Raw genomic sequence first — 17510 nt, forward strand, 5'->3', positions numbered from 1 at the left:
ACACCATAGTGCTGAATGGAGATTTCTGAAGTGAGCAGAGATATTAACCCTTAGTTCTGCCAGATAATGCATGTGTTGCTGTTGAGCTTTGGAGAATAGAAGCTGATGTGCATGTAGGGCTGCAAACAGATAGACATCTTGGCTGGAGCTATTTTCAGCATATAGTATCATAGTGGATTTATACATTTAAGCAACAGGTTCTGTATTACTATCTCCAGTATTCTCCATGTCATTTTCTTGTTTTTTAGTGAGTAAGGCAATGAGTTTCACTGATTTCTGGCAAGCAGGAGACCAAGAGCCCTGAGACCTTAAAGATTCAGATATCTCAAGGGTGTGAAAAACTCAACTTCACCTGAAAAAAATCTATTGCTAAAGAGCTCTTCATAAAATATATTTGTTCAGTATGTCTATGACTGCAAGATATCAAGATTGCTATGATTTAAAGCAGAAGGAAGAAAAAAAAGTTAGAAAGAAGACATAAAACTGATTCCTGTAATATATATTTATATTGTTTTGCTTTTTGTGATTTGACAGTAGTTCTGCATGGATATATAAAAGGCTTAAAGGCCACTAGATTCTCACTGAAATCTTACATATATGTTTAATGTTGGATTTAGAAGCATAAGTATGCTTTGTAAATCTGTGAAATGTAAAAATCTCTTTGCAGATAGTCACTTTCGCTCTTTCATGGACTAGCAGTTGCACTTCCTGCCTTTAGCACTTAGGCAACAGCACTCAGGCAGTACTCAGGAGGGAGACACTCTTCTTCCACAGACCATGCAAGAAAGTGGTTGCCAGTCAAATCATTAGCAAAGCTGAAACTTGCTAAGAGTCATCTGTCATGTTATTTTGCACAGACAAACAGGAAGAGTGGTGAACCTGGGCATGTTTTGTATGTTACCCTTGTGCCCACCCTCTCTTCCTTTTGGTAGAACAGGAAACCATCTTCTGTTTTTCTTCTTTTTTTTTTTTCTCTTCTATTTTTTTAAGGAATTAGAAAGAAGATAAAAATCATGACTTATGCCGCAGTTGAGCCTAAAAGCCCCTAGGATAAGATCAATCATGTTTAAAGGCCCTGCGCATATACACAATGCTCCAGATAACTGAAGTCCTTACTGTACAATTTGGAACTTTTACAGATGGGAACCTAGGTGAGATTAAGTGGCTTGCCAAATCCCACTGAGAATCTATAGTACAGTTAGGATTTAAACTTCATATATCCAGAGTCCCACCATGTGCCTTTTTTTGTTGTTGTTTGGTTGTGGCTTTTTTTTTTTTTCAATCTCTGATCTTTAAACTGAAATAGGGCTTTGCTTAAACGTCATTAGAAAAAAATAATTAGCAGAAAATGTTGGCCACATTTCTTAAGAGTTAGGCTGAGACACAAGTGAAGACTTAGGAATTTAAGTTATCTTTTATCCAGCCTTTTATCTCTGTCATTCAGACGCAGAATGGTTGTTGAAGTCTTCATCACATGTAAAAAGCCATGTCATAAGTGTTGTGACTCAGCTGGAAGTGTTAAATTTATGTCTGGATTTATTAAACAAAACTGTTTTTGTTCTGGTGGCAGTCTAGGGTGGTCAGTGGGCATTTCCATAAGAGAGCTGTGGAAATACTTTTCTCAGGTCAGGCTCATCATCTTCATACTTAATCAAAGATCCTGGATGGTAATTTATTTCTTCTGATCCTTTTCCAGGCTTTCATTAAAGCCTGTCTTAGGGAAAGGAATTGTTTGCATAATCTCTTGAGGTTTGTTCCAGCTCTGGAATGTAGCATCATTCTTGATATCTTTGCTTTGTGTATTGACTCCTAAATTAGCATTAGAATGAACTTGTTTGTCTCTTCCATCCTCCTTAATCTTGTAATGTGTGCCTAAAAGCTGCAATTGTTCACAATCAAAATTCATAATCATAGAACAGCTTGGGTTGGAAGGGACCTTAAAGATCACCTAGCTACAGCTCCCCTGTCATTGGTATGGATGCCGCCCACCAGATCAGGTTGCTCAGGGCCTCATCTAACCTGGCCTTGAACACTTCCAGGTGGTGGGGCATCCACAGCTTCTCTGGGCAACCTGTGCCTGTGCCTCAATACCCTGTGAGTGACAAATTTCCCTCTAACATCTGATCTAAATCTCCCCTCTTTTAATTTGAAACCATTCCTCCTTGTCCTAGCATTATCTGACCAAGTAGAAAGCTGCTCTCCATCTTTTTTATAAGCACCCTTTATTGAAAAGCTGCAATGGGATCTCCCTGGCGCCTTCTCTTCTCCAGGCTGAACATCCCCAGCTCTCTCAGCCTTTCTCCATAGGAGAGGTGCTCCAGCCCTCTGATTAACCTTGTGGCCCTCCTCTGGACCCTCTCTAACAGCCCCACATCTTTCTTGTGCTGGGGGCCCCAGACCTGGATGCAGGACTCCAAGTGGGGCCTCCCAGGGGCAGAGCAGTGGGGCACAATCACCTCCCTTGACCTCCACATTTCTATAACAGCACATGGATCCGGCTTCATTACCACATAAATAAATAAATAACATACTGGATTGTTTTTCATCTTTATTTCACATTTTTGATAGTTTTATTAAATCTCCAGTTCTTACCATTTCTTTGCCAGGGATGTCATACAAACATTTTAAATAAAAATCTGGTCAAAAAAAAAAAAAAAAAAAAAAAAAGAAATTGTTAAGAAGGAATACTCTGAAAATATCTTTTAAACATATTCCTACTCTAATAAAGTCTTTTTCACCAGTAGATCTCCAAAAATCTCATATAAAGCATATTATGATCTCATTTTACTTCTCAAAGCTGCATCAACTGATTTACATTGGTAGAGTACAGGAGTCACAGGCTTAAATCTTGTCTTTTCATGCCATTAACTAGCAAGCTTCCAAAATGAATACTTTTATACTTTCATGTATTTGCATTGAATGCTCCTTGTGCAATTTTTTACAGGCATACTGGCCAATATACTTCCAGAGGCTCAAGTGGCAATTTTTGTTGTTGTATTTTTGAACTTACTATTTTTTTTGCATGGTTTCTTTTTCTTGCATGTTTTTTATTTCCTACTTTCTCTTCTTGTCTGCCCACTGTAAATTCTCTCCTTGGATTTGCTTTCTTTTTCTTCAATCCCCTAAAGTATAAATTCCACTGGAATTAATGAGTTGAAGATATTTGCTTAACAAGATTTCCTGATCAGGATGGAACTAAGTATGTGTTCATATACTTTGCAGAACTGAGAACTGAGACCTCTGCTGTTTTATTTTAGGAGACTCTGGAATCTGAAATGATTATTCCTATTTTCCTTGGTCTGTTGTTGTTTCTTACTGATTTAATTATTAATTATTTGCTTATACTATTTATTCATTTGTAGGAAATGAAAAGCACACTTGATTTTGTATGTCACATAGCTAACCGTATACCAGGTAGGGAAGCAACGGAGAGCTAAAGAGCATGTTTTGTGCAGCCAGACAGGCTTTTGAAAATAGCTCAGCAACCACACTTGAAAACCAGAATTCAGAAAGAGCTCACATTTTGGGTGTATGTTGAATGCTAAGCTCCTGTGTAAATCTGGCCACAAACACCACAATGAAACTTTTAGATACTGAGCACTTGAAAAATCTGGCATGTAACTGCTGCTTCAACCCAAGTGTGTATCAAGGAAGAGGAGGATAGTCAGAATTCAGAGGAAACACTGTCTTTTCAGCTCACTTGGGCAAGTTGCACAGGAGAAGTGACTTTGCAGCACAGCTACAGTGACTTTCAGGAAGACTCAGATGGCTAAATGGAGCACTTTTGACATCATCTTATTAATAAGTGAAAATAAGCAGTGACCCAATCATTCCTTTTTGTTATTAACAACTACTTTGAAAAAAAAAAATCTTTCTTATTCAGAAGTGCATTTTTAAATCAGTAATTTAGAAACCCACACAGAACTTGAGTTTACTGCATCATATGGATTCCCAATGTAATCACCTGCTCTTCTCTTTTTCTTAAATATCCTCATCAGTATGTAATTTTGTATAATCCTCCTCCAGTGCATAGTCACCAGCTTTTTCCTTCAGTTGACCTCTTCCCCATTCAACTGCTGAAACAAGGTTATGCTCGATGTGGTATTTTAGTTCTGCAGGTGTTTTAAGGGTCAATGGAAAAAAAGCCTCCCACGCTGGTGATGGGGATTTCCTCTGTAGCATTCATGGGCAGGGCTCTGGTAAGTGCTCAGCCTGACAGATGCAAATAACTCTCCTTCTTGGCATTGTCAGAACTCCCTTACACCTTCTGTGTGTTAGCAGTACTTAGTATAGTAATAGTGCAGTACACATACACAGCATACACAGCATACACAGCAACAGTTCCTATCGATCATTTTATCTGCCTCGTTCTCTTCCCTTTTGTGTGTCTCTTCTATTACAGTACAGCCACTGCTTGATTTCCCACTGTGGTACTTACTGCAACCTCTTGGAATTTGACAAAAGAAGTTAGAATAGAGATTACATTTTCTTGTTCCACATTAAAAGCCTCTGCCTCCAGAGTTAAACAAAAATCTGTCTGTCATTTGCATTTTAAAACTTGCTACTCATAATTCATCGGCTCTCATAATACTCAGTAGAGGGCAGTGCTTACACAAGACATGTGCGATCTACCAGAGTGCTGTTTTCTTAGCAGTACTTTTGACGCATCAGCTGGTTCATGCTTTTAACACTGAGAAAGCAGATTATGCCACTTCTGAAAGATGAAGGCTGAGGAAGCTGAAGTGACTTGGCCAAGGCCATGGAGGTTCTCTATATTGGAGAGAGACTGGGATCTGACCAAAGTCCATTTCTGGGAGCGGTTGTTTGAAATGGGAACTTAGTACACTAAGTTTCCAGGAAGATAAAGTCCTAAGTGTTTCAAGTCCTGGTTCTTGCGCAAAGCTGTTCTTTGAAACTATCCTTTATTCTCAGTTTCCCAAGCACATTGGGCAAAATGCTACTATCACACCAGTGTATCTGTAGTGACTTCAGTCATATTTCTTCAGTGTACAGTCAGCTTCCAACTGACTGTGTGCATGCATCCCTTATCATTTCAAGTTACCACAGAAACCTCACAGGCCACAATTAGCAGGACCCTCTACTGCCTTGCACCTTGCACAGTCATTTACATGGACTGCCTGAGAGCTTTCCCACAATGTGTCTGTTCTTCAGAAACTGACAGCTTGTCCACCATGTATGTATTTTTAGTGGTTTTCCAATTTGAGTCATTCAGGGGGGTGGCAGGATGGGGCGGGGGGGGTGGGGGGGGATGCTTAAATATCCTAATTTGACATTTTCCAAATTAGATTTTATTGCTGTCTTGACTTGATTTCTTGTTTCTGAAATATATATATATATATTTATACTAAAAAAATGGGCTTGAAAATTTTGAATACAAAATTAAAATGGTCCGAAATTGTAGGAACAAAATGGTCTAGCTCAACCTGGTCCAAAATATTTCTGGGAAATCACCATTTGGGTGTTTTAATCCTTTTAGAAATCCCAAATCCTTTTGTAAATTCCCTATACTGTTTGATGGCTGAGGGATAAGGGTACGAAATGCAGCCAAGAATGCTCTATTCAAAAATCCTATTGGTCCCATTCTTCACTGTATGTGGATAACCTTGTTTTGACTTCACAAGTTCTCTCAGGTATATTCCTTCCCAACACTGGGTCTGTATGCATTGAATTTCTTGACATAACATCACAGCAGAGGTATTTTTACCGTGGGTTATTCTACTTGGCAAATAGGATCATGGAGAGAAAGAGGAACCATAAATGAGTGACATGTAGATCTTCCTGCCAGGGAATTTGAGGTGGAAACCAGTTGCAAGTTTTACGTATTGTGAGTGAGACTCACCCATTTTGTAATTGCACTGACCAGAAAAGCTAATCAATGATTTTATCTGGTGATTTTGTTCTTTAGGATTTATGAAACAATGTTTCTAAGAAAGAGTAGGATGTTAAGAACTCTTTGCTCTTGAGTGCAAGATACAAATCTTCAGGGCTGCTTTCACGAGACAGAAATTTTGCACAACAAATTTGCATGCCTCACTCAGTTGCTCAGGTTGAAGTGCTAGATCCAAGGTTTTCAAGAATTAAAAAATTATTTGAGGCAATCTTGATTTTGCTCCTCTAAAGACAGCTGGATTGAAATTTATGTGGCAAACCTGGGCATCCAAACCTTGTAAATCCTACAACATCTCTTTCAGCTGCTGCTTCATAGCAGTATGGGTCTTCTGTGGGTCCTGTACTGTAGAGGGATATCTCAGATACCCTAAGGCATCTCAAGTGTTTCTGTCAGTACAAGCAGGTAACTAAATTAGATCCACAATGTTTTTCCCAAAGACTACTGGGAAATAATCTTCAAAGACATCCAGAGATGGACATACAATACAGAAATACACCAAAGCAGAGGACATTCAGAATCACTACATTTCACTTGAAAAATCTTACAGCTTATTCAGCTGTTAGCATGGTATGTTTCCTACCATTAGGACTAAGAGCTTCTGGGATGATAACAAGGAAGTACATGAACAAGAGAGATGTCATGGTTACAGAAAGAAAGCTTGATGACGACAGCATAACCACAGAGGAGTTTTGTATGTTGCCCGGTGGTAGCCTGGCATTTAGTTGTTTTCTTTAGCAGCAACAATCTGGTTTAGCAGCTCATCAGAGAAGACACACAAGAGCTAGACAGCATGATCCAAAAACAAAAAACCAAAGGGGTATTTTTTTAACCTCAGTTTCTTCTGCTTTATCACATAGATAACCGCAACACATTTTTGCATCTTCTTTGCAGGTTCCCAGGAGAGCAGCTGCTTTACTGTTTCTTACTATCCTGGTACTTTTGGCTTCTCCCTGCACATCTCCCTTCTCTTTCAGTGCTACATTCTTTCCACATGTTGTGAAGCTGATGATTTCTGTGAAACCTTTCTAACAGACAGTCTATAACAAATCTTCCCCTTTGGTCATCTCTCAGGCTTGATTTTTGGGTCACATTTTGTCATTTGTTATACTTTTCTCTATTCTTCTTGTTTTTCAAGCTTTAAAGGTCAGAAGATTTTATCAATCAAATCCCTCACAGTGCATAAAGTATTTGAATATCTCCACAGTTTTATAGTTATTATGTGAGTTAATTCCTAATAGGCTCATAAAATGTTGCAAGATAATATTGGGGCTTCTTGTTGTGATTTTTTCTCAGCAATGCTCACACAATTTCAAAGAAATCAATGAAATTTCTTTATTACATGTGAGAGATATGTCTTTTTTTTATAATATATTGCCAGAGTAGTAAAACTATTTACAGCCTGACTCCCTCAGAACAATACCACATTTTCAAGTTTGGTTTGGCTGAATGCATGGGCTTATACTCACACACACTCAATGTCCATTGAATACCTCAGTGGGATCCCTGTGTATGGAAATGAATTTTTCTACACAGTGTTACTTCATCTGCACATAACCTGACAATCGTCTACTTTGACATGAAAAGACAACTTTGTCTGCAAGCCGTTTTGGTTAATTCTGAAAACGTTTCACTTCTATACCAGATTTCCAGGCCTCTTTTTTGCCACTGTGTGGCTGCTGTCAAGACAGACAGCAGGTCTGTTACTTGCTCAGCCAACTACTTGGGGATTCCCTACAGGGAACAGTTTCCTAAGTTCTACGGAACTGCTGTAGTGATACTACAAAGCCATCTTCTATGGAGAGTCACACACTGCAGTGTAATGCAGGGAATGTAGCAGTGTGTGGATATATGGGTTTGTGCAAGGTTACTCCAATAAATAAATAAATAAAAATAAAAATAAAAATAAAATAATAATAATAATAATAATAATAATAATAATAATAATAATAACAATAATAATAATAATAATAATAATAATAATAATAATAATAATAATAATAATAATAATAATAATAATAATAATAATAATAATAATAATAATAATAATAATAATAACAACAGAACTAGATTATCCTTATGCCAGCTATGGGTGCAGACTACAACATCTACTGCCAATGCTCCTGTGACAAGCGTAGTCCCTTGTAACTGTGGTAGATCAATATAGCATTTTGTCATTACCTCAACTATTCTGGTAAGGATTTTCAAAGACAGGTTTTGTAGTACACAACTCAAAGAAGTATCTGATAAACTTGATCTCCCTCATATGTCCAGTTTTGCATCCTGTGCTGAACTTAGTTGCAGAGAAGCAGATAATCAGCCTTACTGGAACAAATAGCTCTATGCACTTTTTAATTAAATGAACTGTTTATTTTTGCCCACAATACAGCAGAACCAAAAAATATCTAAGATTATTTACCATTCATGTAGTCAAATGACCCACAAAAAGTAATACAGGTAAGGTTTATATAGTCCCAACTATTTTCTTGATTCAGTAGATGAAACAGCTTGCCATGGGCACTTACCCCCATATGGGGAGGCTGAATGTGTTTGTAATTCAGTGGAGTCCTATTTTGAGCTGTCAGTGTAGAACAGTACTGATGGTACACTCTGAATAAGTGTGCTGTAAAAAAGCTGTCATATTGGGGTATTAGATTGTTTTATTTTTAATCTTCATGGATTATCATTCTGTACTCATATATTTTTATTTATTTATTTATTTATTTGGTATTGGTCCATCTCTGTTTCGTCTTCCATCTTCTAGAAAAATTTTCTGTTGTTATACCTCAAATAAGTAGAATACTTTCCTTAGCCACTTTAAGAAACTTTCTTTTTAGATTTCACATTAAAACTTAGGTTCATAATTAACAAAAGGGTTTAGTTTTCCAGAATTTTGAACACACTGTCTTAGCCCTCTAGTGCACTCAAGCTAAATTTTAAGTTGATGTGTCTTAGCAATATTAGTAATGTTGCACAAACATGTAAATATATTCTAGAGGAAATTTAGAGAACTTTAGACTCATTGGGGAAATCATTTGTGTTTTATGCCACATGAAATCACACCTGTTGGCCTAAAGCCTACTATCTCAATTCCTTTTTAACGGGGAATGTAAATATCAGCTAAATCTATATCACATTAAAAAAAAAAAATTATTTCCTTGGTTTTTTTGTGAACCACATGACCCCATATTTTCTTTGACATGAAGTGATGAAATGTGGCTTATGATAATGAATGATAGTACAGATACTCCAAGTACTTAAAAAATTTGAAAAAAAAAAGAAAAAAAAAAAAGAAAAAATATATCGCCATACCTAACACAAGGGTTTGGGACCAATCAATGAGATCAGTATAACGCTGTTTTACTTATCTCAAAGAAGCTATGCCAGTTTATATATTTTAAGGACTTCTCATTATATTATGATGAATTTTTACCCTAAACATCTTTGATAGAGAAACACTAGCTACTTTAAAACTGATCTGTAAATCATATGCCAAGTCTGTAGTCATTTAATTTACTATTTCTTGCTCCCTGCTCTTTAACTTTTTTTTTTTTTTCTTTAGCACTCCAAATATCCCTGGATACACTGGCAAGGTTCATTGGTCAGCAACCCACCCAGCAAATTCTAATCTTCCATCAACATCCCCATCAATAATTGCACAAATGCATGGGTAGGTATGAGGTATATTTCTCAGCTTGTTCATAAAGATTACAGGGAAAATCCTAATTGCATTTATTTATTTAAAGAAAAAATAAGTGTTAAGTATGACATTCCCTTGGCTTAAAAAATGCAGAACAGTTGGTGTTGGATCCCACCACATTATTGATGTGGTAATCTGAAAGCACCTTGAGATTTTTTAATTTTTATGAAACTTAATAAAGTATGTATGGGGAAGGTATCTTAACAATAAGGTAAATCAGGATTTCTAAACATTTCTACATTGAGATGTATTTGGCTTGCCTATGGTGGCTAAGTCACAGCTTAAGTGACTTTTTTTTTTTTCTTTTCTTTTTTTTATTAATCTGTGTGTTCTGGAAGATAACCATCAATGCCAAAGTAAAAATTCCCAAAATAAAACTGTGTGGTATGGCACTTCCACAATGGAGTCACCAGACTCCCATGAAATGGGTATTTGCTATACAAAAATAGTTGTTAAAAATGGGTGGATTTACTCAGACGGCAATGAGATACCATCATGCCATGCCCCCACATTTAGGCAGCCCAGGACCCTGTGACTACAAAATCATTGTTCCCTCACATCACTATCGTGACTACTTCATGAACTGAATTAATAATCTTTACTCTTTTTTGGCCTGCTCAAGGCCTGTTAAAACTATGGACCACATTTCTGAAGTATGTAAGTGTCTCCCCTTATTTTAAACAGAGATGGACACTTCAGAACAAGTGAAAAACCCCATTTCTTTGATGAGAACAAACATAGTCATAGGTCCAAACCAGCTTTTCTCCCAGCTTCAGAATAGCTTAGTAGCTGTTTGTTTCCCCTCCCTCTTTTATGATGTTGTGTTTTCTCTTTAGATTCTGATTTCTTATTTTCCAGAATGATCTAGGACATGGTGACACTATCCAAGTTTCCATGTATTCCTGATAAATTTATCTTCCATTAAACAGTTTAATTGGCCTTAAGATTCTGTTCACAACACATTTCAATTCTTTTTAACACTGCCAGTGGAAAGTTTCCAGAAAAGGCTTGAGAAGCTTTAGGGAGCTGCCTGGCCTTTGAAGAACTCACCTTGTCAACTGTTTCATTGTTGTGCAAAATGCAGTGCACTGACTTCCATTTATGCTATCCACCATGCATTCACTTCAGCTCTTTTTCTCTTGTGGTTAGACTTAGAAAATAGACAGTCACCTGTAGTCACAGTCCTTGTTGTCAGGGAATGAAAATACGCAACAGTTTTGAGGCTGCATAGCCTAATAAAACTGAACTCGGAGCAGCTCGATGCAAGAGCAACTTGCTTGTAAATGTCAGACAATAAAAAGGCAAAGGCATCTCAGCAAGGATCATTGACAGGCTTCAGACAGATACCAGATTTCAAGAGCAAAAAGACAGATGCCACTGTGATCTAAGAATGGAAAACACATCTGTTACTTCATTTTACTTCCTACAGGTGTTACTGTGGGTGCAGTTCAAAGTGGATCAATTTTGCTAGTTTTTGGTGGAGAGGAAGAGTAGGGTTCTTGTTTTGTGCTAATGGAGTCTTTCTAGAACCAGGACAAAATCTTCTGGCTTTTTTGAAGATCACACCCAGAACCTGCAGACCAGCTTTTACCACGCTCTTTCTGAGCTGAATGGCACCTTCTCCTGAGATTAGTACCCCTGGCTGGAAAATTACAACAGACATTTTTTTACTTTCTCTGCAGCTACTTTGGGAGTACGATAGTGTTCACTGACTTAAGGTGGAGGATTATATCACTCTGTGAAACTGCTTTGTAAAAGTATTACAGATGCTGGGAATCTCCCTCTCCCCACCCCAACATTATTTAGTGATGCCTATAAAACAGAGATGCTTAACATTTTATTTTTTCCCTTTGTAAAGTAAGTGAGATAAATCTGTTAATTTTAGTGATCACAAGTCAAGCTAGACTGTAGTGGAGAGGTGAAGAGAAGAGAGCTTATTCCTGGAACTTGGGGTCAGACTACAACAATTCACTTCTACATGATTTTCACATGGGGCATCATGCCATTCTTACTGTTTTTTAAAATGGCAACCCCTTATTTTCTTGCTTTAATAATTCTCAAGTCAAATCCGTAATAATATCTTAGAAAGTAGCAAGTGATTGCACGTGGTGGATATTTATATAGCTGCTTAATTTGACATGTCTATAATATATGGTCAGTCTCCTGGAGACAATAATGGGTATCATAAAGATTTGCTTCTCTACTGCTAACATAGTCTAATAAACGTTCCTGTGAAAAGTATCAGTAATATCACTTACAACAGGCAGCATGCAACCACTTCTGTGTTGTATTTCTATTGCAAGGACCTTCCACACTATGTGGAACAAAGTTGTTTATACTTGTTTTAAGCATTCTGAACTCAATGCTGTTGTAGATATAGAACATCAGAAACATGGTTTCTTCAACTTGGAATATTAATGGTATTTTTATATGTCAGGCTTTATTGCTGTATTGTGTTTTTATTTCTAGGTAATCCCTAGATGAAGTCAGAAAATAAGGTCGCAAAGTTTTTTAGTGCAGTTAAATTCTGACAGCACTGTTTACCTTTTTTCATAGGAAGGAATATTTTATGTGCACCACTAGTTGTATGACCATGTCTTGGGTTTGCAGTAGTTAAGATAAGATAGCACTGCATTTCATTTAATTTTAGAGAGAAGGGCTGCACCTTTTCAGCAAGTTGCTTTGGAGTCTTCAAGAGTAATCTTCAGGTCAAAAGAAAAAATCTATTTATTTATTTATTTGTTTGTTCATTTATTTATTGGAGACTGAATGAACACATGGTTCTGTGGTCAGTTCTGTGTCAGCCCTACTTCTGATTAGAGGTTTTGCAGCCGAGGAGATGCATTATAAAACGCTTTAGGTATAAGACTATTTATAGTGCCTCTTCCTGAAAAAATATTAGAAGAATACAGAAGTCTTGTGTAAATTGTTCCTTCTCAGACTGTCCCCAGAATATTTTCTAAACCCCACCCCAGTACCCTTTGTCACGGTGACTAGGCTTCTAGAACAGGTCCCACCATCTCTGGGGCAAATGGACATAAGTCTTTATGAAGAATGGAATGAGGGGGGAGAAGAAGGTGTGTTCAGCAATATGAGAATGTATTTTAAAGGTCTTTTTTTTGTTTGTTTGTTTGTTTTCCCTCTGTCTTTTTGTAACTATAGGTACATAGCAAAACATGGAAGCTCATCTCAGTATAATCACCAAGGACCTTTTTCACAAATGGTGACTCCAGTTAGTCCTCAGAATTCTTTCAACAAGACTCAACGAGAAACAATTACAGTTTAAAAAGTGTCAGTCCTTTTTCAAGCCTAAGTGAGCCTTAGTGCCAGCTACTGAGGAGAAAGGAAATGTGAAGAGGTGTGGATAATTTGAATACAGAACAAAAATAAAATAGCAAAGAGGTGTGTGTTTGTGGTAGTCCTTATTATGTTATTCACATATTTACGACTTACTAGTGTTGAGAGTTAAAATCTTATTAAAAACAAGGGGGAGTTTAAGTCAAAGGCTTGAAACTTGCTCTCTGTATTGGATTGCCTTGCTAACTAAGGTAGAAAATGATGCTGTAAATGTGCTATCAATTGACACATATGTACATAGAGAGAGACCCATACAAACACATGCATACACATTTATATAAATGCATTATTAACAAAAAATTATTACTGAGGAGCAGCCCCTCTCATCACATGTCCTAAGTGTGCCTTGTAAAGATGCTTAGATGTTACAGAGTGAAATGTTATTTTTTTTAAGAATTAAATACTACTCTGTGTATAGTAGTAAATAAAAGGAGCCAGGTTATGTTCATTGGTCTGGAAGCTAATTAAGACTGTGTGGCCTGCATCCATACTTAAAACTCTCTCATGCTTAAACTGAAAGCAGTTAAATAGAAAGGATGGAGTGCCAGTAGTCAGGCCTGTGTTTTGATACTGTTGTATTTTCCGGTGTTGGTGTAGGTAACATGAGGGAGATGTACCCCTGAGAAAGAGAAGACCAAGTGCAACTTTGTAGTTGGGGAAGTTCTAATGTGCTCCTGGGGCCAAAATATTCCAAACAGTTTACTGGAATTTGAACAGCCTGGCAGCTTGCTCAGCAGTTTCTGTCTTGAGGTCTCTGGTGAGTTGTATTACCCAAATCATCTATACTGCTAGTCAGTTACCTCTCCTGCTTGCTTTTTCTCCAGAGGGCTTATGAGGGACATATGTGTGCAACAGATTTGTAAGAAATAGCTTTTCCCACAGTTAAGGGCTTTCTGTGAATGGTTATAAAATGTACCTACGGCAAAAGGCCTTTTCAAGAGCAGAACAAGGACTCAGTGGGAATACTGAAAGGTAGGGAATATAAACCAAAGATCTAGAAGACAGCAAATCCACAGAAAAGAACTAACATCCATCAATAAAAAGGTTAGATCCTCAGCAACAACAGTGGAAATTGAGCACCCAAATACCTGATGTTGCTGTGCAAATCAGAGTCATACGGGATATACAAGCCCCTAGGGAAAGGAAGCTGGCAGCTAAGCAAGGAAAGCACGGACACTAAGGTATACCATTTCTCCTAATAAGACTGCAGCAGAATGTTTATCCAAAAGTAGAGCAAAAAATCTCCAGTTCTTGAAGTGTCTGGCCCAACACAGACACTCTGTCACTTCTGGCTGTCTGCATTTTCATTGTGCAGAAATCACTGATACCAGAATTTTTTAAGGAGAGGCTCTCATCCAATCCAAGTTTCTGCATGCATTAAATTAGAACTTGCTTGTACACATACAAAATCATAGCATATGCACAGGTACAGGAAGGATGCAACCTGCTTTGGCTTTTTGTGCTTGTCTGTTCTAGAGCTACACATGTAATATAAGTCAGTGAGCATTTTAGGTGACAACATAGTCTTTTCTGCAAATTCGGTTTACTATGTCCTATTAAATTGTTATGTACCACATAAAAATAATTGCTTTTATTTATTTATTTATTTATTTACTGGATACAATGGCTATGTTATATGCTTGAGAAGCACTCAAATCTTTCAGAGCCCCAACTCTGCAATGCAAAGAGAGTGGTCTGACTTTGGGTAAGAATCTAGGAACTGTCTTTGTGCAAAGTGACGCAGCATCACAGCTATATCTTGAACAGAAACTTAAATTCCATTCAAACTAACAGATGAAAACTGATTACATTTTAAGCCAGCAGTGGGCCGAGAACATTGACTGCAAAGAGAGATGCCATCGCTTGAGTAAGTTCAGATTGGATGCTATGTATAAAAACATTTTACACATGGCATAATTAAAGAACAATAATCTAAAGATAGAGGAGTTATATTTAAAATGGGATGGATTTTCAGCTCAATAGTGCAGCACAGTTTGCTCTGAATTTAAAGATTGGGTAAGAGTCAGAATCTCTACATTTTATGAGTGAAAGATATGTGTTAGAACTCCATTACATAAATCAAAATTGTAAAAAAGATACTTCTCCATATCTCCATACTGCTAGATCAAGCTGAGGAAATTCTAAAAAATAAACAGAAGGGAGGAAAAGCATTTTTAAAAGTCAGTATCTAGTTACTTTCTGTTTCTCTGAGGCTTGAACAAAGAGCAACAAGCTCTTGGGCTTAAACAGCACATGGAAGGGAAATGCTTGTATCCAAACTACAAAGTCCCTCACTTCACTTCAAATAAACCAGTTAAAGTCATAAAAAGCATGTTTTCAAACTGTTTTTTTTTTTTGTTGTTGTTGTTGCTGTTTTTTTTGTTTGTTTGTTTTGGTTTTTTTCCTGAAGAAGTTCTGATGATTTTAAAAAGTATATATTTTCATCCTAATTGTGTAACCAGGTATTGAAACAGAAGATCTTACCAAAGTAGCAGTTAAAAAGTTATGTGACATTTTCAGTATAAGGCCTGTTCCTGCTTCTACTGGCTGTGATGGCATTGCTTCTCTTAGTAAAGATGGTGACTTTTGACATCATGTCAATCCTATGAATAGCACAACTTGATTTAATCTTAACCCTTCTGGATTCACGTGATTCATAGTACCGTGAACTGACTGTTGTTATCTTTAAGCTTTATGACTTTTCTAAACTATCCTAAAGAGAAATAAAAATAAAAATTAATTAAAACAACAACAACAAAAAACATCTAGAATATCCTTCCACTTGAGGCTCTGGCATAGGTTATAAAGCATATGAAAGAAAATTGCTATTAAAGAATCTCAAATTTTCCTCCAACTGAAAAACAGAGAACAAATAGTTTAGTTCATGGGACAGCTGCTTCACATATTTTAAACACCTTGCTGGATTATAGATGCTATTAATCTATACACGGTCCTCATAAAGCAGACAAATTTCAAGTCACTAAAAATCATTTTTGGATCTATTCCTTTCAGTTATAACATCGACACCTAAATGAACAGGAACAGACGTGGCTTCCGCTGTGTAGTAAAACCACTGAAAAACAATGCTGCCGTGAGAGAACTGGTTTCCTGGGTAGAATTTATTTGGTTTTCCTTCTACAGTCTTCTAATGACTTGTAAAGGTATAGTCTTCTAGAGCAGATCGTTTACACCACACAAAAAGCCACTACATCTGCAGCTTGTTTCACAGAAATTCTCTTCACATCAAGCAAGCTTTGAATTGATTTGAAGTCATTTTGTGTAAAGTAGTTGTTAGCATAGTGACTGCTTTTAATATGATAACTTCAATGTGCACAGTAAATAAACTTGTCAAGCTATTCTTTTTCTTTCTAAATATCTCTAATAAAGTCTATATAATGTCTATAAATTTTCTATATGCATATCTATTAAAAACCTTCAAATGCATTTTTGCATTATGGTGAATGGAATAATTACCAAAAAAAAACAACAACATTTTGACATGGAAAAATAAGCTACATAAAAAAATTATCATAACTCTAACTGAAGTTTATATTCTTTTTAAACTAGATTCTTTTCCCTCTTACTCCTTTCCAGTCAAGGAGCAGAAATACACATTCTGAAAAATTGGTTTCCTTTGGTTTGTTTGTTATTTTATTCCTAATGCTTCTCATCTGCCATCTAGTAAAGGTCATAGAAATATTAATGTACTTCCAAAGCAAGAGGACCAAAAAGCTTAGCTTTCAACATAGCTTAGAGTATGGTGATGCAAATTGCAAAAAATCAGTGGCCTGTATCTTCTCACAGAATTATTTAGTAATGAATATACCAAGTGAAAGAGAAATGTCTGTTGGGTAAACAATACACATAAACAACTTCATGGTAGGAAAATAATATAATATAAAAGGCTGTGGTGATCCTAGCCTGAAATCTTGAAAATGACTGGAGAAAATAAGTACTTACAGAAGAGACAGAAAACAAAAGCCTATAATAACTGTAAAGTTTGTTTTGTTTCACTGTAGATAGAAGCTTTTTTTTTTTTTTTTTTTTAATAAAATACAATTAAGAACATAAAAACATCATGACCAAGTAGAAAATTTGAGCTGCTTTAAGTAATTGTTTAAGAGATTAAGTGGTTTACTTGGAGAAGTTTTGTGGAGCAGAGGAGAAAACAAAGTTCAAGTGAGGTATTCCTCTCTGATTGTGGCTAAAAGCCCCTTGTCGTGGGTCTCAACATCTCTCAGCGTCTTCCATTTTTCTCTCCCCACAGCAATGCCAGGCTCAAGGACCTTGTCATATGCTTTAGGACTGCATTTTCTGCAATGTGAGAGAATATAAAGCAGTGGGTCAAAGTGCATATCGAGGCATTCCAGATGTGATTGTCCTCAAAATGCTGACCTGTCCTATCCTGTGAAGCAGGACAGTTGCTTATCAGCTAAAGCACTGCCCACTTGTACTTAGAAAAAATAATTGCTGGTTTTGCAGTAAGGACTGAGGACACTCCTTCCCCTTTGAATACTCCTACTCCTGTTGAATACTGTGACTACT

General features: G+C 36.8%; 1 protein-coding gene across 1 annotated transcript in view; it reads left to right on the forward strand.

Annotated features, from left to right (window-relative positions):
- Positions 1-14793, forward strand: part of SPMIP7 (sperm microtubule inner protein 7) — a 28315-nt gene extending 13522 nt beyond the window's left edge. Inside the window, exons 8-9 of the mRNA XM_068672950.1 lie at positions 9471-9578; positions 12771-14793. Coding sequence (XP_068529051.1) covers positions 9471-9578; positions 12771-12894 — 232 coding nt within the window. The 3' untranslated portion in view covers positions 12895-14793. The remainder of the gene's footprint in view (positions 1-9470; positions 9579-12770) is intronic.
- The last annotated feature ends 2717 nt before the right edge of the window (positions 14794-17510 follow it).

The sequence above is a fragment of the Anas acuta genome, chromosome 2 (assembly GCF_963932015.1).
Source record: "Anas acuta chromosome 2, bAnaAcu1.1, whole genome shotgun sequence".
NCBI classification, from domain to species: domain Eukaryota; kingdom Metazoa; phylum Chordata; class Aves; order Anseriformes; family Anatidae; genus Anas; species Anas acuta.